The sequence below is a fragment of the Kwoniella shandongensis genome, chromosome 3 (genome assembly GCF_008629635.2).
Source record: "Kwoniella shandongensis chromosome 3, complete sequence".
Taxonomy (NCBI): Eukaryota; Fungi; Basidiomycota; class Tremellomycetes; order Tremellales; family Cryptococcaceae; genus Kwoniella; species Kwoniella shandongensis.
Window position 1 is genome coordinate 1837637 of NC_089289.1, and position 23794 is coordinate 1861430.

At 51.1% G+C, this 23794-nt stretch overlaps 10 protein-coding genes across 10 annotated transcripts; 6 read left to right on the top strand and 4 right to left on the bottom strand.

Annotated features, from left to right (window-relative positions):
* Positions 1-16: 16 nt before the first annotated feature.
* On the top strand, positions 17-1988 carry CI109_102010 (uncharacterized protein; the record flags this gene model as incomplete). The annotated part of the gene is made up of 7 exons (XM_032007674.1): positions 17-105; positions 378-634; positions 807-1232; positions 1288-1317; positions 1368-1738; positions 1802-1855; positions 1923-1988. The coding sequence occupies 7 exons, from the start codon at positions 17-19 to the stop codon at positions 1986-1988; spliced, it is 1293 nt and encodes a 430-aa protein (XP_031858020.1).
* An 813-nt stretch (positions 1989-2801) lies between these two features.
* CI109_102011 (calcium/proton exchanger) lies at positions 2802-5879 on the top strand (the record flags this gene model as incomplete). The annotated part of the gene is made up of 13 exons (XM_032007673.1): positions 2802-3361; positions 3831-3955; positions 4064-4188; positions 4240-4310; positions 4377-4647; positions 4698-4985; positions 5047-5175; positions 5228-5305; positions 5368-5447; positions 5507-5520; positions 5573-5642; positions 5690-5756; positions 5823-5879. 13 exons carry the CDS (start codon positions 2802-2804, stop codon positions 5877-5879), a joined length of 1935 nt encoding a protein of 644 aa, XP_031858019.1.
* A 281-nt stretch (positions 5880-6160) lies between these two features.
* CI109_102012 (uncharacterized protein) lies at positions 6161-7109 on the bottom strand (the record flags this gene model as incomplete). The annotated part of the gene is made up of 2 exons (XM_032007672.1): positions 6161-6672; positions 6908-7109. The coding sequence occupies 2 exons, from the start codon at positions 7107-7109 to the stop codon at positions 6161-6163; spliced, it is 714 nt and encodes a 237-aa protein (XP_031858018.1).
* Positions 7110-7509: 400 nt separating this feature from the next.
* Positions 7510-8730, top strand: CI109_102013 (uncharacterized protein; the record flags this gene model as incomplete). Its single annotated transcript, XM_032007671.1, has 6 exons — positions 7510-7684; positions 7751-7809; positions 7916-8337; positions 8428-8526; positions 8585-8636; positions 8686-8730. 6 exons carry the CDS (start codon positions 7510-7512, stop codon positions 8728-8730), a joined length of 852 nt encoding a protein of 283 aa, XP_031858017.1.
* A 60-nt stretch (positions 8731-8790) lies between these two features.
* Positions 8791-11345, bottom strand: CI109_102014 (uncharacterized protein; the record flags this gene model as incomplete). Its single annotated transcript, XM_032007670.1, has 8 exons — positions 8791-8929; positions 8999-9287; positions 9338-9608; positions 9665-9695; positions 9747-9862; positions 9909-10550; positions 10604-10951; positions 11070-11345. 8 exons carry the CDS (start codon positions 11343-11345, stop codon positions 8791-8793), a joined length of 2112 nt encoding a protein of 703 aa, XP_031858016.1.
* Positions 11346-12895: 1550 nt separating this feature from the next.
* Positions 12896-15794, top strand: CI109_102015 (uncharacterized protein; the record flags this gene model as incomplete). Its single annotated transcript, XM_032007669.1, has 9 exons — positions 12896-12928; positions 12986-13009; positions 13068-13251; positions 13313-13577; positions 13634-13923; positions 13989-14708; positions 14768-14905; positions 14957-15361; positions 15418-15794. The coding sequence occupies 9 exons, from the start codon at positions 12896-12898 to the stop codon at positions 15792-15794; spliced, it is 2436 nt and encodes an 811-aa protein (XP_031858015.1).
* Positions 15795-16422: 628 nt separating this feature from the next.
* CI109_102016 (uncharacterized protein) lies at positions 16423-17315 on the top strand (the record flags this gene model as incomplete). The annotated part of the gene is made up of 2 exons (XM_032007668.1): positions 16423-16723; positions 16798-17315. 2 exons carry the CDS (start codon positions 16423-16425, stop codon positions 17313-17315), a joined length of 819 nt encoding a protein of 272 aa, XP_031858014.1.
* Positions 17316-17461: 146 nt separating this feature from the next.
* CI109_102017 (uncharacterized protein) lies at positions 17462-18918 on the bottom strand (the record flags this gene model as incomplete). The annotated part of the gene is made up of 7 exons (XM_065967062.1): positions 17462-17503; positions 17551-17609; positions 17746-17886; positions 17944-18004; positions 18053-18328; positions 18384-18593; positions 18649-18918. 7 exons carry the CDS (start codon positions 18916-18918, stop codon positions 17462-17464), a joined length of 1059 nt encoding a protein of 352 aa, XP_065823134.1.
* Positions 18919-19311: 393 nt separating this feature from the next.
* Positions 19312-20421, top strand: CI109_102018 (uncharacterized protein; the record flags this gene model as incomplete). The annotated part of the gene is made up of 5 exons (XM_065967063.1): positions 19312-19393; positions 19472-19792; positions 19845-20025; positions 20076-20242; positions 20288-20421. The coding sequence occupies 5 exons, from the start codon at positions 19312-19314 to the stop codon at positions 20419-20421; spliced, it is 885 nt and encodes a 294-aa protein (XP_065823135.1).
* A 61-nt stretch (positions 20422-20482) lies between these two features.
* CI109_102019 (uncharacterized protein) lies at positions 20483-22122 on the bottom strand (the record flags this gene model as incomplete). Its single annotated transcript, XM_065967064.1, has 5 exons — positions 20483-20678; positions 20733-20763; positions 20814-21131; positions 21310-21745; positions 21928-22122. The coding sequence occupies 5 exons, from the start codon at positions 22120-22122 to the stop codon at positions 20483-20485; spliced, it is 1176 nt and encodes a 391-aa protein (XP_065823136.1).
* Positions 22123-23794: the final 1672 nt, after the last annotated feature.

The window sequence follows — 23794 nt, forward strand, 5'->3', positions numbered from 1 at the left end:
AAAAACTACACCCACCATGGCGACTTCACAGACAGCCTTGATCCCTCAGGCGAAGAGGATGTTCGACGGTGCTACGCACAAGTTGGATGTCTGGAGTATCTTCACGTGAGTGCTGGGTCATTCTTGCTGTGCAAAGTGAAAAGGTTGGACTATGGGAACGTGTGAAGGGTGGATGTCGTGTGACTAGCCGGGAGACCGAGAGGGATCGAGCGTAGCCAAGCGAAGGATCCAGCGGTGTGCACGATCGCTAGGTTCATCGTGATCAGGCTGGACCTCATCATGTGCTGCTTGCCGACGGAATTTAGAACAAGGGGACTGCCTCGACAGCTAGCGAACGAGCTTCGTACGAATCCTTGCTGACCCTCGCCCGTTGTTAGCCCAGCAAATGTCCCTCCAGACGCTATCAACCTTGGACAGGGTTTCATGAACTGGTCTCCTCCCGATTGGATCCTCAAAAACTCACACAGCGCTCAGGACGAAGATGTCATGTCTCATCATTACTCTCATCCAAGAGGTAGACCACGATTGCTCAAGGCGATCAGTAAACATTACAGTCCGCAGTTTGAGAACTTGGTGAAGGAAGGGAGAGAGTTGACAAATGAGGAGATCTTGGTGTCGGCGGGTGCGAATGGAGGTGAGTGCAGCTAGGAATGTCACCGGTGCGCCGAGCAAAGAGGCAAAGATCGTACGATGTTGGAGACATTATGAGAATGGGACGAGCGGAATATGCGTAGAAACGGGAGAAGGGCATGAATAGGGGCGATCTCGGACAATAGTGCAAAGCTGACACTCGGCTATGTGATTAGGCATGTTCGCCGCCCTCACCGCCCACTGCGAGCCCGGAGAAGAGGTCATCTGCATCGAGCCCTACTTTGACCAGTACTTCGCCTCTATCCACTTCCAGGGTGCCAAACCCGTCTTCGTCCCTCTCCACCCTCCCACTGGCGAAGGAATCAAAGACGGCTCCGAGTGGACCCTCAACATCGACGAGTTCCGAGCAGCTTTCACCCCCAAGACAAAGGTCGTCATCATCAATACCCCTCACAACCCCGTCGGCAAGGTGTTCACTCGAGAAGAGCTCACTCAGATCGCCGAGGTGTGCATTGAGAAGAATGTCTTGGTCTTGGCGGACGAGGTTTATGACTGTATGGTCTACGATGGGAAGAAGCACACCAGGATAGCTACGCTCCCGGGCATGTGGGAGAGGACACTGACCGTTGGATCTGGTGGAAGTGAGTGACCAGTATTGGATGGACAAGGACACTGTTGACTTATCCCTTCTGTCAGAGTCTTTCGCTTGTACCGGATGGCGAATCGGTGAGTCGACCACTTCATTTTCTATGAGACTACCGCTAACAACCTCTTAGGATGGCTCATTGGCCCCCCTCAACTCACCGCGGCTTGTCTTGCCGCCCACAGCCGAATCGTTTTCTGCACCAACTCACCGATGCAAGAAGCCGTCGCGATCGGTCTGGAGCTCGCAGGCAAATACAACTTCTTCGAGGACCAACTCAAGGCTTATGCCGAACGACGAGATATCCTCTGTTCGTACTTTGACCAGATCGGATTGAGTTACACGAAACCCGAGGGTAGTTATTTCCTCCTCGTCGATATCAGCCCTGTCAAGGTGCCTGAGGACTTCGAGGTCCCGGCTACGTGCCAGGGGCGAGGCAAGGACTTTGCGTTCTGTTGGTGGTTGGCTCAGGAGCTCAAGGTGGTTGGAATCCCTCCATCCGAGGTGAGTCAAGATGTGTCTTTTTCCGACAAGGGGCTGTTTCGTTGCTGACATTGCGCAACACAGTTCTACTGCGAGGAGCACGTTAACATTGGAGAGCGATTTGCTCGATTTGCATTCGTGAGTGCATAGTAGCGAGCGACCTAGTAGCATAGAGGTCATGTAGCTGACGACATCATGTGTTTAGTGCAAGGACCCGGAGCTCTTGCATGCTGCAGGAAAGAGGTTGTTGAGGTTGAAGGAGTTTATGTAGATATAGATGGGGGGTGAATGATGGTTGGGATGATGACGTTGATGCATGGGATGGGCAGATCTCCATGGGGGAGTACGAGTACGAATATAGCCACATTGAGTTTGTATTGGATGCCAAGCCTGTACCCGTTCTATTTCGGTTTAATGACGATTATTATTATTATTATTATTTTTATTATTTTCACTTTGGACTGGTATTGCGAATCCCTGAGTGAAGAGAGAGAGAGGGAGAGAGAGAGAGGAGCAGAGCAACTAACCCCCACCCGCATGGTTCCATTCCAGCAACAGCAACAGTATCAGCAGCAGCAGCAGCATCAACACCGCAATTCCAGTGATGTCATATCTCTCTCTCTCTCATTGCATCTCGTACACAGCAAAGTATAGTATTCCTGCAGTTGGTTGGACATAACTGCGCGACTCGACCAATTCATCGGTCAATACTCAAACATTCCTAGATCTCACTCGTACACTGTCTGAGCGCGAAACACAACCGACCACCTCGACCTCGTTTAAACTCTCAATACAAAGTTAGTTATCGTCGCACAACACATTTCAATCCATACTCTCTACTTGCAAACAAATACCTTTGTTCGATCATCACCTGTTAGCGGTGATCTAAAGGGACATCTCTCAAACAAAGGAGATTAGAGAATATCAAAGCGTTTTTCATATCAATCTCAAGAAACGACAAACAACATGTCCGAGCCAAAATCATATTGTGCGTAGTTGATCCTTCCCACCACCTTCTCCATCATCTCATCATTCTTTTCAAAAGGGTCACTGACAATCCGTCTCCCACTTCCATCCATCCATCATGTCCTCTTCCGCTCCCGCTGGCGCTCCACCACTCGACAACAACACATCGCCACCACGTCGTGTCTCTTTCCCCACCGACGAAACTTTGCCTGCTTCTCGTTCCCGCTCTGAACACCGAACATCAACAGATCCCGAGCCTATCGATACTAGCAACAGTACTGCTACTGGTGCTGTTGGTGGACACAAAGAAGGTCCATTGACTGCATCACCTCCATCATCTCCTTCACTCCCTACATACGATCACAACAACAATCGATCTACTACTCCTATCCCTGCCTCATCCATCGGAGGAGGAGCACGACGACGAAACCCCAACACTACCGGGACGGGTGGTAGTGGGAATGGACGACAAGTGACTCTGGACGATCCAATGATCAGTAATCATCCTTCGAGAAGACCGACTTCCGAATCTATGCGAAGTAGAAGTAGGAGTTCGTACGATCCTAATGTCGGAGTGTTGAGAAGGATGACAACGGTCTTGTTCACTCCTGAGAAGAAAGTGGGGAAAGCACCTACTTATCTTGGTAGTATCAATGCTGCCATCAGGAGTACTTGGTTGTGAGTGCTTACCTTCCCCTCTCGCTGTTTAGAGTTTCGTCACATTTGCGGTTGGTGGTGGTCTGAGCGGGATGGGTATGTGCAACTGCGAGTGAGGGAGAGAGCGGGATAGATTTCTGGCTCTCTAACCTTGAGATATGGAGACACCCCTGCTGTGCGCTGCATACGACCCAGGTCGGTCGGCGCACACGTTGTTAGAGGTTAGGGGGTCAGGGAGGCCAGGGGGCACGGGAGCTGTTCATCCAGTGCTGCGGGAGACACAGCATTCGTACGAGCATTAGCCGTCAGAAGATGGGCGGTTTGGTAGGACACGGAGAAGGGGAGCCTGCTGTGATTGCGCCGTGGGTGGGAAGGTGGGGCATGGTGATCATAACCTTGTTCTGGTTCGCTTGGAGCTTGAAACTGGGGACTGTCCTGTCAGACTAGTCGATATCACTCTACTCGAATGGGTCCACTAACATTCTCACAGGAACGTCCTCCTCATCTTCATTCCCATCGGTTGGGCTCTTTACCTCGTCAAGCACGCCGGCGGGAACGAAAAGATCTCAGACACCGCTGTGTTCTGTACAACATTCATCGCCATCATCCCGCTTGGTGAGTTACTGTTCTACAAATGAAGAAGGCAAGCAATTCTAACATACCGTTTTCTCTCTTTTCTCTTTGTTTTGCTTCTATCCTCCTTGTCTCGCACACTATAACCAGCCGGTCTGCTTGGTTTTGCCACCGAAGAAGCCGCCCTTCGACTCGGTCAAACCCTCGGTGGTCTGCTCAATGCTACGCTTGGTAACGCTGTCGAGTTGATCGTTGCTATCCTCGCTCTGGTCAAGGTGAGCTGATATACCCCTTGTAGATGAACTTACAGCTAACGCCCGTCTCAGTGCGAGCTTCAAGTTGTGCAGTCTTCGCTTGTTGGCTCCATCCTGAGTAACATCCTTCTCGTTTTGGGAATGTGAGTTTTGTTACGAAGTAACGTGTGCATACTTAGCTACCAATACTGATGGTCGTCTTCCCCCAGGTGTTTCTTCGCCGGTGGTGTTCGATTCGCCGAGCAAGCCATCAAGTCTACCGCTGCGCAACTCAACGCCTCGCTCCTGCTCATCGCTGTCATCGCCGTGCTAATCCCCTCCGCCTTCCACTTTGCCATCAACTCGGATGCAAGCAACAGCAGAGGATCCAACCTTGCTGCGGGTGAAGGACCTGACTTGCTCTCGATGAGTCACGGTGTTGCCATTCTCCTCTTGATTTTGTATTTGGGTTACCTTCTTTTCCAAATGTGGACTCACGCAGTAAGTAATCTGTCTTCGGATGTCTGTGTAACCGTTGACCCTTCTCGTAGACCCTATACGTCGACGACGAGGTCACTGGCTCGACGCGGTACCCCGTTGCTGTCACCAACGTGTACGACAAGGTCAAGCTTCGAGGATTCCACAGGAAGAAGCACGATGAGGAGGAAGGTGGTTCTGCCACCGCCACTTCTGAATCTGGATCATCCCCTCACGCTATTGTCGGAGACGTACCCGCGGTCCATGGACCCGGTACTGGAAACGTCGAGAATGGTATTGCTCCTCAGGCCGAGGACGAAGAGGAGGAGGAGACACCTCAGATGAACGTTGTGTGCACTATTGTGAGTGACCTGACCATTCGGTACCGGTGAGACACCTAGCTGATGCAGTGAACTGTTACAGGGTCTCATGGTATTGGTCACCGTCATTGTTGGTTTCACCGCAGAGTTCCTTGTCGCCAGTATCAACGGTATGGTTGAGAGCAACCCCAGCTTGTCTGCTGAATGGGTCGGCTTGATCTTGCTCCCAATCGTACGTCAGGCGTATCACTGTGCGACCTAAGCTGACATGATCTCCGCTACAGGTCGGAAACGCCGCTGAGCACTTTACTGCCGTGTCCGTGTCCGTCAAGGACAAGCTTGATCTGTCTATCTCTGTGGCTGTAAGTTGAACGTCCAACGAGCTCCCTCGTTCGGACTCAACTGACATTGTATGCTCGGCCAGGTCGGATCCTCCATCCAAATTGCGCTATTTGTCATCCCCGTCATCCAGCTCTTGGCCTGGACCATCGGCAAACCCATGACGTGAGTAGCTTGCAGTTGTCCATGGTGCGAAACAAAACTGACGATCGACTACCCTTCAGATTGCTCTTTGACCGTTAGTCATGGCTATCACTGTCGTATGTGTGCACTGCTGACCTTATTTTTAGCCTACGAGTCCATCGTTCTCTTCCTCTCCGTTCTCATCGTCAACCAAACGCTCGCCGATGGTCGATCAAAGTGAGTCGAGCGAGTCGTGTCGTCGAGGTCTGCTTACTCTCTTGCAGCTGGATGGAGGGACTTGTTCTCATGATGCTCTACCTCATCATTGCCGTCTCATTCTGGTTCTACCCTGTGAGTGACATCGTTGGCCATGGCTCAGCCAACAGGGAACTGTATGCTGACTCTACCATATCGTAGGGATCAAACACTGCGACATTACTGGGTTGTGGTGAATCATCCAGTGTCGTCGGTTAGATCGATCGACCAATCTGAACAAAACTCTACCTACTACCTTTTAATCATTTCGATAATCCCTTCGCATCTATTCCATTTCATGATTTTAGCGAATCTTCTTCTCTCTCGATACACGAGCGATGTGACATGTATTAATGGTCAGTGTGATGCACTTCGGGTCCATCAGCGGTTCAGACAATTGTGTGAGGTTGAGAATCCATCTGACAAAAGGCTGTGGTTCATGGAGGAATCATGACCGGAGCACCATTTTGACAGTGTTCAGATATCATCGGTGCATATGGCTACAAAGTTCCTACAGCTCTCACGACCCATTTCTGTCCTCCCAACTCGACTTCTTTGCCCACGACCCAATCGTCTGGAGTTTGCTCTGGTAGACTAGGCAACACCTTCTCCACGAGTTGTTTCTCTCCAAACTCGTATACTCTCTTCCACGTAGAACTACCATCTCCCAATCTATCTCTCCAAGCTACAAACGTTCCTTGGGGTTGTAATTTGGCGATACCCAAAGCGTTCTCTCCTACTCTACCTAAGAACACACCCTGTTCATTACTCTCTTCATGTGATCCACCAGATGGGACAGAAATACTCTCCAAAACCAAATATGGGGCTTGGGGCGATTGTGAGAGACGACGCCATACTTCTTCGTATGGTTCGTTCTTGTCGGTTTTGGGATTGAACATGATTCCTTCTTCGACGACATCGCCGTTGGGGAGAGTACGGAATTTGCCTTGATCAGGTAGGGAAGAAGGGGGACGGTTATCGATGAGATGGGTCCAGCGGAGGGTGGGGTTTGCTACGACACAGGGATAAAACAAGGTGTCAGCTGGTCAATTCAGACATTTTCACGGAGGCGAGACGGAAAGAATAAAGCAAAAGTGTATAGGAGAGGACGACTGCCAGAGACAATGTGATACAGACAGCCGCGAGGGATAAACTGATACATAACAACACCGAGACTCGTGAGGGGGTATCATGGAAAGTGGAGGCCCCCCGTCCGAGCTGGTAAAGTAAGAAGGGTTCAGACTCACCCTCCGTACTCCCTTCCACCTCATCGACCCTGGCCACAGTCGACCAATCGATCTCCCCATTTTGAGGACCGTCCACAAATACTCTCAAGTCCAACGAATATCCCTCGATGGTGAGGACTAGTGTATCTGTATCTTCGAGAGGAGGACGGTCTGACCATGTGATGGAAATTCGAGTCGATGCTCGGGCAGGCGCTGGGGACATGGTGGGGCGGTTGAGTTGTCAGCTGGACTATTGAGGAGGTCAGATGACTTATTGAAGCAATGCACTAGAGTATGTCTCAATACAAATACGAAGGAGGAGAACTATATCTCTCAATGATGCGATGCGATGCGATGCGATAACACGTCTTGTCCCTTTCTCCCTTGTACCGAGGCGTCTGTGGTGGTCTGTGCGCGCGCGCGTTAGATTTAAGCGCAAGCGCCAGATCCGTTGGGCGGGGCAATCTCCGATAAAAACAACCAAGTGACGAATCTCCGTCCTTACATTTGTCTGCGATATCTATACTTCTCACACCTCCAATCCTACAGTCGTCACTAAACTTCGCTCTAAATCATACCCCAGCCGACATCAGCGAGCAGAATCAACTCAATCACTACTCAATATGGTCACAGCAACATCGACAATTGCGACCCCTTCCGATATCCCAACAAAGAATGAGACACTCTCATTCGACTTTGGCCCTCCTGCACCTACGTTTGAGGACAAGTATGAAGAGCGGGAATACATCAAAGAGAGGCTGGCGTTGGCGTATCGAGTGATCGCAAGGGAGGGTCTGTGTAAGTGATTGATCACCATGAACGTGGAATGAACTGGTCGTGCTAATCTATCTTATGCGCTCTCAGGCGAAGGCGCATCAGGACACCTTACAAGTAGAGACCCGGTCGACAGAGACTGTTTTTGGGTGAGTGCGGTGATACCAGACTGGTCGAACCCATCTGATCTTTTTATTGCGACCTTTTATGGCCTTTCACTTCATAATGGTGCTAATGGTGTTCCTCCCCCTCTAGGTAAACCCATACGGTCTCCACTTTTCTCGAATGACGGCGTCCCACCTCCTCTTGATCGACCATGCAGGTCGTATAGTCTCTGGCGGTCTACCCCACTTACAGCGTTATAACGCCGCCGCATTCGTTATCCATTCTGCGATCCACGCCGCTCGACCTGATGTCGACTCAGTCGTACATGCCCATTCCCCATCCGGCAAAGCGTTCTCCACCTTAGGTCGAAATCTACCTTTTTACACGCAAGATTCTGCGGTATTCTACGACGATGTAGCGCTTTATGCGAATCATGGTGGGGTAGTGTTGAGTGGAAAAGAGTCGGGAGAGATCGTCGGTGCTTTAGGAGGGATGAAGGCCTTGATAATGCAGAACCATGGGTTGTTGACTGTTGGAGGATGTATCGAAAGTGCTGTGGCATGGTTCATGCTGTGAGTGGACGCGGGGCAAAACTTGGTCTCAGGAGTTTACCATTACTCACTGACAAGGAATACATGCTCATCTTCATGCCTACCTCGCAGCCTCGAGAACGAGTGCAAATGCGTCTTGACGGCCGAGGCGGCAGCAGCGATGACTGGCTCCAAACCTATCAGCTTGACTTCGGAGGTCGCCAAGTTCTCGTGAGTGGATATCTGCCCGCCAGATCGGATCAGAGCTGAGCTGACATATATCGCGCAGATGGAAAGAGACAGGATCCGAGGAGGCTGGGCGATTCGAAGCACTTCCCTTTGTGAGTTCACGCAACGATAAAACGAATACCGGCTGACGTTGATACACAGTTCGATCTCGTCGAGGAGGAATGCAACGGGGCACATCGAAGATGACATGGCACCTTCATATATGAAACGTATGCACCGCTTGACTTTCGTACCCTACCCACTGCGCTAGACGATAAAGATCTCCCAATCATACTCCTCTAGTATATCCAGCCAATCTACAAACACCTGACCACCCGAGTTTCTCGTCCATACTTCTTGAACAATCTTCCTCGATCTCTCCACGTTGAGAAACCCAAAGTCCGCCCTAAAGTACACAGATACGCGCTTGTCAACACACACTGGCTCAACTGAAGCACTGTTTGAGTGAACTCACATGAAATCATCGTATATCCTATCGATACGATCTCTGTCATCCAATTCGCCTTCCGCCTGACCCCCTTCCACACTACACAGCGCAGCGAGGAAAAGGACCCAGTGAGCTGAGCAGAATCCAGGAAGGTTCTGATCACACATCGCTTCGAGCAAGGAGAGCGCTTGGCGTACGAGAAGGCGGATATTGAGGGAGCATGCGGGTTCGCCGAGGACTTGATAGCGGATCTGAAGGAGACTTGCGGTTCTGAACGCCTCGTGGAGGTATCGATGAGAGGCAATGTGTGGTTTGGCTAGCACAGAGTTCAGTAAAGCAAAATGTCGTCGCCCAAGTCACACTCACTCGACACGAGATGATCTAGCCTCTTCTTCTCCTCCGTCAGTGCCGCTTCCAAGTCTAAGGCCGGCTGCACCACGTCCAACAAATCCTCATCGCTCCACCCTTTTCCTCTTCTCGATCGTCGTTGTCTCACCAGCGCTGCAACGCGATGCATCGTGGAAAATAGAGGGAGAGATACGCCGGTGAGGGTATGAAGAGTCTCAAGGGCTGTGCTGCTATGATGACTTGCGATGGAGTTGGGTACCATCGGTTGTCCGTTGAGGATGAATGAGCCCTGTGCGGTGTGAAAGTTAGCGTGGTCCATTTTTTGCGTCAGTCGAGTTCACCCACCAGCACGTCGTGGTACAGAATATTCTCAAAGCTGCCAGCAAATGTCAGCAGTGCGTCTCGAGTCGAACTCCACCACACTTACAACTGGTAGTGCATCGAGTCTGGCTGCGACGTCTGCCCTTCGCGAAAGACGAACGGGACCAGACGGGTGAGATGCTGCACGATGGTTCCGAAACCCCATACATCTCCGCGGCATATCTACGAGACGTCAGCGCCACTCGAATCATGTCATCGCAAGACCCACCTTGAACTGCATGAGCATCAACGACGCAGCTAGGAGTGTCATTTTCTCCGTATCTTTATCCTGATTCTCCTCGGCTTGTGCTTGTACACCTGTCTCTGCTCCCGTCGCACCATCGAACAACGCAACCATTCTCTCGTTGACGAGATTTGTCGCTTGAGAACTGAACTTCTCACTGACCGCTTCATACTTCATCAATCCTCTATTGACCATATGTCTTGCTGTCCAAGCAAGGATACTGAGATGCAAACCTTGACCGGCCGGACCTCGACCGACTGTCATATTCGCTAGTTTGGTGAAAGATTCAAAAGCACTAGGGGCGGCATCACCCGTACATGAGACGAGACGGGAGAGTGATTCGTGGAAGTAGTTGAGTAAAGCCGTTTGTGAACTGCCTGTGGGGGTATCGTTGCGAGAGGGTGGTGAGCGGGAAGCTCGTCGAGAGCGTGAACCGTTACGCGATGATGAACGGGCCTCCTCGATCGAGGCGAGGGTAAGTGGGTGGTCAACCTGACCGTTGGTGTTGCCATTGGGGTCTGAAGGAGGAGTGGGCTGGAGTAGTACGCTATTGAGAGAATCGAAAGCGTTGAAGGTTTGTGTCGTAGGTACTGCAAGACAGTCCGCCGCCCACAGTTGCAGCGTTGCCTGCAGTAAATAAGCATCAAGATTTGTCCGAGCTATGGACACCAAGCACTCACCTCGTCCAGACTTCCACCACCAGCCAGCCAATCCATCAATCCCATATCTTGCGAAGGGGTATCATACGGCATCGTCGTATTTCCATTCACATCCCCTCCGATCTCACCGAAGATCCCTACGAAATCCTCCATCGTCCCACTGACCGGTGTATGCGCATCTCTTGCAGCGAGTCGTTCGTGTTGGTGCGATGTACTGCGCGGGATCAGTGTGGATGAAGGTTGCAGTGGAGCAAGTGTAGTGGTGTTTGGGGTGGACGTGCGATTCGGTGGATGCGATGGCAGACCGACCGCTGGTTGTGATCGACGTCGGGGTTGGCGTGTAGCTTCTTCATCGGGCCATGTACATTCCTGTGCAACATTATTTATCAGCACAAGCTGCAACACTCGCACATCCATGTCCAGACACGGCATTGCCGGCCAGAACGAGTAGCCGTCCATACGATACTCAAGAAGAAAGCCCACTCACCATCTTCAGCCGCACACACGCCCCACATTCCGGCTTTGTCATATCACACAACTTTCTCCTTCTTCTACATGTCAGGCATCCCAACTTGCTACGCGTCACCTTGCGTCGTTTCCTACCAGGTGAGAGCGAGAGGGAGTCATGACGATGGGATTCGGTAGATGGGCCAGGTCCGGCGTAAGACGATGATTGTGACGTTTGGAAGTTCAGATGGGGACGGATAGAAATGGAAGGGGAGACTGTTGACGGAGAGGGAGAGATAGGGATCGGAGGGGACATGATAGCTCGATCTTGAGCGATGCGTGGTGAGAAGGTGAGGATGTAGTCCGTGGGGCTGGGCGGCTAGCTGTGTGTAGAGGATAACGCTGACTCTGGCTTGTTGAACGTACCCAATCAATCACTGGACACTACCCCGTTCGCAGGATTGTAACGTACCAGATCGCCTTCTAATGACGGTCGAGATCAACCAAGGTATGTAGAGAAAGTCAGCAGTAGACGAGTGAAAACAACAACATGAGCCTACGCCTAGTGATAGGTAAGCGCCGGGAACTGATGATGAATGAGTGTGGCACGATTTGTGGCACTCGTGGCACTTGTGGCATTCTTCTCTTTCATCTACCGAGTATCAGTCTAGATCTGGACATTTATCGTGCATATGCACATAAGTTTGTATTTAAGAACGGGTATATTGAAGGGCCATGATCATCTAAGAGACAGGACCGGTGGGGCGTTTCACTTTATATAATGCGTAAACTCACCTCAAATATCGAATCTTCATTAGTATAACGGTTAGTATAACCGCTTCTCAGTCAGTTCATGTCCAAAGCATGACCCGACAGCGCGCGGTAGACCAGGGTTCAACTCCCTGATGGAGAATCTTTTTGACTTTTGGCGAACCTCATGCATGCGGGGGACGATTGGCAACTTTTTGGGACAAGAAGGGAGCGAAAAGAAGGGAAAATAAGCGAGTTGGAAGGGTTTCAGTGAGGTTGTGGCGGTTTGTGGCGGATTCTTTTTTGAGAAAAAAGTGACTCGCGCGTGTGGGGTTTGAACGGGTTTCAGAGTGGCAACAAGTTCATGGTTGGGCTTCGATATGAGTTATCTTGGTCTCCTTTCGACGGTGTTTGTCTTTACAAGTGATGATGATGATGATCAGCTGGCTGATGATGATGACGCCATGTGATGATAGACTTGCCAGATCGGATGCTTGACATGGCGCTATGCATTGAAGCGCTGTGTTTTGCTGTTGATAAAACACGTTGTTTCGCTTGATCCGGCGTTGTTGACGTCCAAAGGCTATTTACATACCCCGAGATCGCATTTCACGACCTTTCCCTGCTCTGACCAAGGAAACGCCTCCGGAAAACAGGTTATTTAAGGTTATCGCATCTCAAACAACGTAACTGGAATTTCCGACCGATCGGTTGTGCCTGAAAACAGTATGATGTTATTGGGTTGTTTTATCTGATATTATCTCTTCTAGAAGACATTCACGAGGACTGACGACGAAATACGAGCCATCTGTCCGGCATCGTTGCATCGAGGTACATCAGAAGTTGATATCTCGATTGTTACTCATGGTTCTGTTATACAGGGAAAACGTGAGCAAGATGCCGATTCAGAGCGCATGGAGAGATAAACAACACTCTTTTTTTTATCATGTCAGAGAGGGAAAGAGTGTGTGTGTTGTACGATACGGCGGCGATACAGTGTAGAAAGGTATATAGTAATGAGTATGCAAGGATCGGAAGAGATGTATTCCTCTTGACTGACAATAATTAACTAACTGACTGAATCGCGCCGACTGTACGTATACACAGCAAATCAAGATGGTGTCCAACAGATCGTCTTCGCTGACCGGAGTGAGTCAAGACCGTCCTCAGCCAAGTGTATCGTCCGCTGACCATTTTTTAAAACAGTTGCTCGTAGCTGTCCTCTCTTTCGTGAGCGAAGCCCATAGAGAGCATGGTGGATCTGCCTTGCTAATGACCTTTCGTGCAGTCCTCCGCTCTCGCGATCACCACAACGGTAAACCTCGGCACAGCCATCGACTATGCGGTCCTCGCCGAATCCGCCATTACAAACGTCCCCAGCTCTTATATCGTCGGAAATGTAGGACTGAGTCCTGCCAGTTCAGCGGGTATAACAGGATTCGGTCTCGTTCTCGATGGAAGTGGACAGTTCTGTGAGTTCAGCGGAGACGGACAACGGTTCGTGGCGCTGACTTTCATGTTTTCGCGCCACAGCCACATCATCTCAGGTATCTGGTCAAATCAGAGCAGCCGATTACGCTTCTCCAACTCCCGGTGCCTTAACGACCGCTGTCAACGACATGGTCACAGCTTACAACAGTGCTGCCGGACGAGCGAGCGATTTCACCAATGAAGGCGCAGGGGAGATTGGTGGTCTCAGGTTGTTACCTGGTGTGCACACGTTCACAACGGGCGTCACAGTTTCGCAAGATGTCATTTTGGAAGGTGGATGCGACGACGTCTTCGTCTTCCAGATTCCGTGAGTCGCGCATAACACTTTCATTGACATGTCACTAACCTCAACTTTGTGTGCAGCGGAACCTACGCCCAAGCTGCCAACACCGGTATCGTCCTCGTTGGAGGCGTACGACCGTCTCAAGTGTTCTGGCAAGTCGCTGGAACCTTCACAGTAGGATCCGGTGCAGTCGGCGCTTCCTTCCAGGGTATCGCGCTCGCAGCGACACAGGTCACTCTCACCACCGGTTCCACCGTGAATGGAAGAATCTTCTCTCAGACCGGGGTAGCTATTCAGGACACCAACATCATGCAGCCTCAGGATAACCAGGGTTGTGGATCCAACACGGTCACCGTAACACAGACTGCCAGTAAGTTTTTTTTCGGCCCGTCTCACTTCAGTGGGACTCCCGCTGACCGCACATTCCACTCATAGCCGGAGCACCTGTTACGGTCACTTCCACCTTGCCCGGAAGTGTGACGACCATCGCTACGACTATCGCAGGTACACCCACTACCGTGGTATCTACCCTCCCAGGCGTCACCGTGACTGCAACCACTACTGCTGCGGGAGTCGTGACCACAGCACCTGGTGTCGTCACCACGGTACCCGGAGCAGTCACTACTTTAACCATCACCCAGCCTGGAGAAGTCGCAACGATCACCACTACTCTTCCTGGTGTGGTAACAACCATTGCGACGACTGTGGCCGGGGTTCCTACTACCATCGTATCGACTTTACCCGCTAGCACTGTCACACAAGTGACCACCGCCCCCGGCGCCATCACCACCTCTGTTGTCACTCAGGCGGGTTCTGTCCAAACCATCACCGCTCCCGGTGCCGTCGTCACTTCCATTGTATCCGTACCCACGACCATCGTAGAGTCGGGAGTGACCACCGTCGTCACTGATGTCGTCACGCAAACGGTCACTCTTGCTCCCGGCGTCGTTACGACTACTGTGGTAGGACCTACACTCGCTGTTGTGACCTCTACCGTAACACAAGCGGGCGAAGCGACCATCGTCACTCTCACCGAGACCGAAGAGGTAGTCAGACCAACAACCATCACCTTACCAGGGCAGACAGTTGTCGATACCTTGACTGTTGTGGATTCTCAAACGACTACATTCACCTTGACAGAAGGCGGAACAACGAGTGAGTATTTCGCCATAGCTCTCTCGACTTCTATAGCTGACAGCATGCTTCATTTCAAGCCGTGATCACATCTGTCGTCCCCGTGACCAACGTCGTTACTACGACCGAGACACAAGCCGGTTCCACAGTCGTTTCCACCATCACTGAGACTCTTACAACAGAGCGAGCCGTCACTACGACCCTATCAGGGGGTGCTTGTGAGTACTATGCCAATGTGTCTGACCTTCAATACTGACTCCTATACTCAGTCGTTACTACAATGCTCGTCCCCGTCACCGAGACGGTTGTACAAACCATAACACAAACCGGTGGAGTGTCCGTCGAGACATCCACGGTACTCAGTACCATCATCACTGGTGGCGAGACCATCGTGACGCAAGTTCCTGTGACGACTACCGTGTCCGCTGCGATGCAAACGACTGCGCCTGGACAAGGCCAAGGAGGTGGTGACGGAGGGGGAACGGCTTCTGCTCAGCAGACAATTACTGCTACTGCACCCGGAAACGGAGGAGGCGGAGGCGGAGGTGGGGGTGGTGGTGGAGGTGGTGGTGGTGGTGGAGGAGGTGGATCATCCCAAACTACGGTATACGTGACTGTCCCAGCCGTGACCGTTACTCTCGCCGAGCGAACAGTTACCGTCGGCACTTGTGAATGTGAGTCAGTTCTCTTCGTACTATCATAACCAGTACTGACAATACCTCCTCTGTAGACTCTTCAGTCCCCTCATCGATGGGAGTTACACCTACTGCGTTCTCTTCCGAAGCTCCCACTACCACTACCGCCAGTACCACTCTGAACGCTTCTCAATCCGCTGCTTCATCCAGCTCTGAATCCGCACGACTGTGTACCGCTTCCGCCTCATCATCCGCCTTATCACGATGTATGGCGACGGCTATGAGTCAAGTACAATCGATATGTGCCGTTCCAACCGGATCTTTCTCAGCAAGCTCATCGGTTGCCCCGTCGCAGAGCGGTGCGGCTGTGATTGGAGCCGCTTCGTCCTCTGCGGGTGCAAGATTATCCATGTGGACACGCAGTTTGGGAGTGATTGGTTGTGGATGGGCCTATGTGATGCTCGCGTTGTAGATGTGTAGACAATAATAATAAGGAATCAATGATGAATGGACATTTCCGCTTGGACTATAATGATCGATGAGAGTCATGGATGCAGCATCAGAATCGCCGAGGCTCTGGCGCCCGAGTGGTGACCTAAGTATGCGTAAGATAGCTTGGCAAGCTTACAAGCACTGATAAACGATTACAATACACTGCTGACACATCATACCTACCATGGTCCCGTTTTCAGACTGATGGCTCTCATGGAAGTCAGATGATGAATCGGCACCGAGGTCGCATCTGAAGGGTAATGGGTACTGCCCCACCCCCGATGCTTGTACGGGGATGAACATTCCCTTCTTCTTTCCCCGCAAGGGTGGCACAGGAGCGCTGAATAAGCTCAGGTTGCTAGTGTCAATAGATGACCCTGTGTGTTGATGCACAAAGGACGGAGAGATCTGCAGATCCAACATGCTGATATCAGCACGAATAATCATAAATACCGTTCTGGTCATCATGTTCACGTAATGTGATCGCCGATCACGTCTATATAATAATCTAATCATGTCTCTTGCGGGGTATCCGCCTGTCTCGCTTCGCATCATCGAGCAACAACCACTCGCTAAGTGACATCCATTGATATTCACACGCACAGGTGATGTCAACCAACCCCGTCGTCATCATCACCGGTGCCAACAAAGGTATCGGCTATCACACCGCCAAATTCCTCATCTCATCGTCGAAACCCTACACTGTCATTCTCACCTCTCGTTCGCTTGACCGTGCGCAAGCAGCTATCAAAACCCTCAGCGAGATCGACTCCGTCAAGAAGGGCTTGGAGAATGGGAGCGTGATTGTGCCAGTGACGTTGGACATCACCAAAGCAGAGAGCGTCGCGGCGTTGCGCAAGGAAGTGGAAGAGAAGTATGGTAGAGTGGACGCGTTACTCAACAATGCGGGTGAGTGACAAACTACCATCCTGGACATCATTTTGTTCATACAACAATCGTGCTAACGTGGCGTGGCCCACTAGGCATTCACCAAGACTTCAACGTCACTGCTGGGAAGACTTCCAAACGCGATGCTTTCTTCGAATCCTACGACACCAACGTCGTCTCAACCCACTTCATCACCGAAGCATTCATCCCATTGCTTTTCAAGTCCTCCTCCCCTCGTTTGATCTTCGTTTCAACCGGACTGGCGTCTTTGCAGGAACATGAGAACCCAAACTACCCCCCCAACCAAGCTCCAGCGGCAGGATGGCCAAAGACCGATCCATACAACAATACAACTTATCGAATCACCAAGTCAGCCGAGAACATGATGGCGAGGGAATGGTATAGGATTCTCAAGAACGATCCGATCAAAGTACACATCATAGAACCTGGATGGGTGGCAACAGAGCTTGGGGGTGGCGACCCAAAGATCATGGCTTCGTTCGGTGCGATCGGCCCAGACATCCCGGGAGAGTTCTTCGCCAAGGTTGTGGCTGGAGAGAGAGACGCGGACGAGGGCAAGTTTCTCGACAAGGATGGTATTTACCCGTGGTAGGGTTGTCTACAGCTCACCCGAGTAGGCAGAAGATAAAACAGATGCAGAGTATTGTTTGCCACGTCAAGCAGTCCCAAATTATCATGTGCAACCTAGTGCACACTATTGTCTAACACATATGTTCACGTCCGATCTCTGCATCTTGTCTACTCCGCATCGAGAGGACATGTCTCGTGCTGTTGGTTGACCTGTGCTATGTCAGCAGGACGTTGGTGGTCACAGTCACGTAGCTCACCTGGATCCCACCACGCTTGTAGTAATCGCTGTCGGCATAAGGCCTCTTCCATCCACCCTCTGCCGTCGGCGTAGACAGCCATAATCGAAGCAGATGACGTCGAGGCGCAGGAGGAGGATAATCGACATAAGCCGTACGAGCGTGTAGGACATGAGCTACGTCTTATCAGCATTGCACACGCTTACGAGCACTCACTATCCGCGACAAATTGGATATCGCCAACAGCTAAGATCATGTGCAGAGCAAGACGTTGCGCGGTGTCTTCCAACACTTGGATCGCTTCGAGTTGAGCGGGGGAATGACCAGGTATGTGGCCCGCTTCGACGTGACGTGTGACTGGTTTCCGCACGTGTTAGTGGATCACATCACGGCAGGAGAGAAGTGAAGACTCACTTGACTTGACGTAGTACGGATCAAAGTGGGAGATCAATCTCCCATCGTGATGATAGAAGATCTACCATCGTGTGAGCTTGATCGCTTGCGTTAAACAAGACCCACTCACGGCCTTCTTTATCCAGTCGTTCTGACCTTCCGACGTCTCCCCTTTACGATCGAAATACCAATCGGGCTTTGCCAACAGCTCCGCCACGTCTGGTCTTTTCCTCTGCAAGGTATTCCAAAGGTGATGTGCCGAGACGACATCGCTCTCTCCTCCTTCTTTTGCTTTGGCCAGACAGAGCAGACCGACAATATCGGATGAATCGGTGTGGAAGAACTGACGAGCGGCGGTACTGTATATTCTGACTTTGTCAATTTGCGTGGGGTCGTTTCCGAGGTCCTAGCAACGGAGGCGTCAGAACAGACGTATACATCCAATCGCCCGCAGTGCTCACCTTGACATGACCCAAGACATGCCCCTTCCTGTTTTGACTGAGAGTGACACCTAAGACCGTTCCTATGGCGAGGTAGATTGCTGCGCTCTTTCGTATAGGCCATTCAGTAACTGGAAGACCTTGGATAAGGATGAAGCCCGGTCCGTTGATGATGTGGTCGCGGATCTCTTGCAGAAATGCATTGACAGAGGGGGAGAGGGGGAAAGTATCCTACGACGGGTCAGCGCTAGCCTATACATAGAGACCATGCATCGTCCGCACTCACTCTGGTGATATCTGGTAGACCCAGGCCAGTCTTCTCAAACCTCTCATACGCCTCTTCGAGCTCTTTGATCTGATCTTGACTCCATACTCTCTTCCACAGATCCGGGTTCTGCACGAAATCTTCCCGCTTCCACACCGTTCTTCCTGTTATCTCTGTCGGGAAAGCAGAGTACGGTTGGACAAGCTCGGGTATAGGCTCATGTTGTCCGGATGTGAGACCTGTGAGTTTGGTAGCGATGTGCGCGGGTGTAGATTGAACGGCGACGGGCATTTTGATACTGAGTGTGATAGATCAGAAGCGATGGGTGTCGGTACTCTACTACATATTGTGTGTTTTATATGAGCCATCCCGCTTCTTCGACGAGGTTCATGCTCGGATCTTGATGCTAGTGTGCTTAGTGCATAATCAATTGCGTGCTTGATAACGACATGCAGCGGAGCGCAGAGGTAGAAGCTAGCGGCAGGAAGATGGGAGTCGTCAACTATAAGCGATCAATAACCGGGATCATTTCGTTATGTCCGTCTTATACAGCGAAGGGAGGGAGGGAGATCTTGACATCACCACCAAAGAAAAAAAGTTGGTATAACTTTATCGTGTATTGTTCATTCATTGCATGATACACTCTACACAACCAGCATCTGCAGCTTAGACTGGCCCAATTCAATGCGCAATGACATCGTGTCGGTGGACGCTATCAAGCACGATGCGGCCATTGCGATGCGAGAACATCCCGTGTGGTTGGGTGGTGCGTTAAGCGTTGTTTTCGTCGTGTATCTGCTTTGTGAAATGTATATGCTGATGTCTTGCTTGCTTGGTTGCGTAGGAGCCGCCGCAATGATGTCTGTATGTATCACACATCCCATCGACCAGACCAAGATCCGATCACAAACGCAGATCGTCCGATTGGGGATGACTGCAACGGCTCGTCAGACTGTACGATCGAGCGGTTTCTTCGGTTTATGGCACGGCTTATCAGGGAGTCTGTTACGTCAAGCGACATATGGAACAGCTAGGTTTGGCGTCTATGCGAAGCTCAAAGAGATAGATGGGAGATCAAAGAATGCTGAGAAGAATTCACGGTGGAAGTTGGTGAAGAATGGTGCGATAGCGGGGTTGGTCGCTGGAGCTGTGGGTGCACCAGGTGGTGAGTCACTTCCGGCTCTTGACGATGTACTACTTTGCTGATGCTAGAACAGACCTGGTGATGGTACGAATGTCTGCGGACGGTATCAAATCTCCAGAACAACGGCTCAACTATCCTTCTGCTCTGCATGGGATATACAGAATAGCAAGGGATGAAGGATTATCGAAAGTGTTCAGAGGGTTCGGTGCGACTTGTTTGAGGAACGTCATCTTGAATGCGAGTCAACTACCTTGGTGAGTCGCCTGTCGCCTCGTTGCTTAGATTATCACTGACGTATAGACAGCTACGACGTGGTCAAGGCGCGTCTGCTACGCACAGGCTATATTGACGATGGCATCCCCCTCCACCTTCTCACCTCGGCAATAGGTGGTACCATCTCTGTAACGCTGTGTGCGCCGGTGGACGTCATGAAGTCGCGAATACAGTCGTCGACGTTGGAAGGAGTGGTAAGTGACATTGTGAGATATGGTAGCTGACCCGAACAGAGCAGTATAGATATTGTCAAGCGATCTCTGCGCGCGGAGGGAGTGTCGGTCTTGTTCAGAGGATGGCTACCGGCCTGGTATCGTATGATGCCATCAACGATGTTGACATTTGCATTCCTGGAGCAACTACGGAAGGTCTTTTAGATCATGTGTATATTAATGCATTGTATTGATAATGTTGTAGATGCTACAATATAAGTTGTGGTTATACCCATGGCGTGCCGACCTTTCTAACTCTTAGATACCTGCTTGAGAAGAGGAAGATGCCTCCGAGCATGACCACCCCTCCACAGAAAAGCGACGCGTAGAGATAGTCGTTCCCCTTTATTAGAGCCGCAGTGATGGGTGGACCTGCTAACCAGAAGAACGATGTGACGAAGAACGCCATGCCGATGTAGAGTCTGATGTCAGCGGGGTACGTGAGCAGTGCGACTTACCCTACTTGATCTGGGTACGGGGCGAACGAAGCGGCGGCGGCGTTGAAGGCTGCAGCGTATGCACCTGGTCATCAGCAAAGTTTTGACCTGTTCACTCACCACTCGAGACACCATACAGCGCGTCAAAGACCATGATACCCGGTACACTCTCCGCTTTCGTCCAGACAAATAACATGACCGCCGAGATGACCGCGAACGACGCGTGGACGTTGATGGGACCGACCACCTGAGCGGCGAGTAGCGGGGCAATACGCCCAACAACCGAACACCCGTTGATCACGGCCAAGGAATAGTTCGCCAGGGATGTGGAGAAGCCTCTTGCTGTGCCGTAGGTCACCGCGAAGGATAGAGGACTGTAGATTGCCATGGAGGCACAGCCTGCTCCTGCGACGTGTAGTACATACGCCGGGTCTCGGACTGACAATCAGCAAGAGTCACTTCAAGGGTAAACTTACATACGACCGGACTGAGGACCGCAATCTTCTTCCTTGGCGGATGCACTGTGCTCAAGCAGAGATACGCAACGATAGTGACCAGCAGAACGATAAAGCCGACTGTAGGTATATCAGCGACGTCGCGATTTGAGTACACTTACATATCCTCACTGTCCATGCGAACCCCACTGAAGGGAGAAGCGACCTCGCCATGATTGGGAAAACAATTCCTCCCAGACTCGACCCCGCTGCTTGACACCCGTAAGCCAAAGATCGATATCTACTCCTTCCAAAGTGATGCGACAAGGTCGACACCGTCGGAGGGAACATGATACCCATCCCCACGCCCACTGCTATCCCATGCGCGAGGACGTACTGCCAGTATACTTTGGCAAGGGAGGTCATCATCAGTCCGAAGACGTAGATGGACCCGCCCGTCACGATCAGCGGTTTGAGATATCCAGCGTCGAAAAGTGGTCCGGATACGCAACCGAGTAAAGGACAAAGACATAGTTGGATGGAACCGATCCATGAGATGTTGGTAGGTGTGGAAGATGATAGTTGGTGGGTGTAGTAGTAAGATTGGAACACGCCGAACTGCTTGTAAGCGTATGAAGTCCACCGACTTGACTCACAGAATTCGTCATTCCATCTACATATCACAGTCAGCCTACTCCGTTTATGAAATGCACGGTGTGTACTTACAACAAATGCCATTTACACAGACGGCCTTTCCACTTGCTCAGCTCAAATCTCTACTCCATATACAATCCACTCACCCCGACGAGATCCAACCACCCTGCAGTACCCGGCGACCTCTCCCCTTCGTGTACTTCTGCATCACTCTCCGCTGCAAGAGGCGATATTTGATCTTCTACAAGTACATCTCGCGCTTTCTCATCTGCGTCGAGCTCGCGATCAAATCTGTCGTCGGTATCGCGTAAAGGGCTCACAGTGAGCGTTTCGCTAGACATATGTGGTGAAGCATTGGTGTTTTGGGGAAGGTGAGACCACGAGATGACTAAGAGAAGTGAGATGTAATGTGATGTGGTCACGCCTTATGAAAAATGTCCAAGTTTATAACCGGAGTGAGATCGGCCCGGGGGTGGGAGTGGGTGGGCATACATGTGCTGTGTGTTTTGATCAAAACAGCCGAAATCGACTCGCGACTTTCGAGTCATCAGACAGAGGTAGCCGAGAAACGTCGCTGACACCAAAGCTGTCGCTTTTCACAGAGGTCTACCAGCGCATAATTGGGGGAGTCAAGACTGGAATACAGATGGGAGGGAGATGACCTGGATGTTCCAGAATAGTGCCATGCAATGAGCCCTCAGCGTTGTTGGCGCCGTGATACGGCGGATATGGAAAAGATCCGCGCGCTCTTGATCTCAGGTTACGGGTGACGAGGGGGACAATATGCTTAATTAGTATGCATGAACAGGGTAACAGAACAATTGACCTTACCACTCTCAACATCGCTGATCATATCTTCATGGAGATATATCGAATGATGCAATGATCTCTGTACAATCCTGATCACATCACTGACCTCCTTGCAGTCTTTCCGTTCATTCCCCCGATGCAGGTCCGAGCAGTCAAGGTCATCTCCGAGGAGTAGCCCGAGCGCCTTGACGACGGAAGGTCCTGTCTATGAACGCCCTCACCGACTCGTAGGCCCGAAGCAACGCGTTGTAACGAGTTGAGAAAAAGTGATTGATGGGCCAGGCTAGCTCTTCGTACGTCAGCTCATAAGTTACATGAAATCAACGATTCCGTTCGCAGCATATTGCCATGCCCCAACGACGTAGAAGTCATTCCCCCATCCCGCATTCGTGTCCTTCCCTCTCCCATTTGCTAAATACAACATGGGATAGCTTCTCAATGCTTTGTTGCATATTCAGGAAAATCGGATTGCTCGTCTCATGGTATTGCCTTCTGTGTCCTGCTAACAGATCTGACTTACTTGTAACAACGGGATGAAAAGCATGCATACCGATGAACATATGGTGAATAGCGTAAGCCAAACCTGTCTGCGCTATACGATCATACCATCCTGCATGGTCCATGCGTCCGTGCGTCCGTGCGTCAATTACGGGGTCTACAGTCACCCTCCTTTCCACCATCAGATCAGTAAATCTCCCTTTCCAATATATCGAGATCACATTGCAGCCCAGTGTATCTTTCCTCCCCTTCTCCTTCATCTTCTTCTGTTCAATTCAAAGTGTGTCCTAACACGCAGCATATGAAGTTGACCTCCTCTCATTGCCACCATCCTCGCAGCGTGTATCCGCATCACAATCACTCGACTCTCAACTACATTCCGACAACCCTAACCTACCTTTCCTTCTGCTTCCAATTCCATATATTCCTCCTGCGAAGAAGAGACACACCGCTACTGCCTGTCGAAAGGCTTATTCATAGCTAGCTCGACGGCGTAAGCGAAGTAGAAGAACGGAACAAGAAGGTGAGTGGACTGACGTCCTCGGCTGGGATCAATCGAACACACTGCGCTGACACTCTCAATTTCCTCCACAGCTTCATCATGCTATACCGATGCAAGTAATGCGAAGAGAACGATCTCGAATGCGTTACAGACTTCCCCACAATATCGACGATCGAACTTGACGGAAAGAAGGTCGGAGTCGT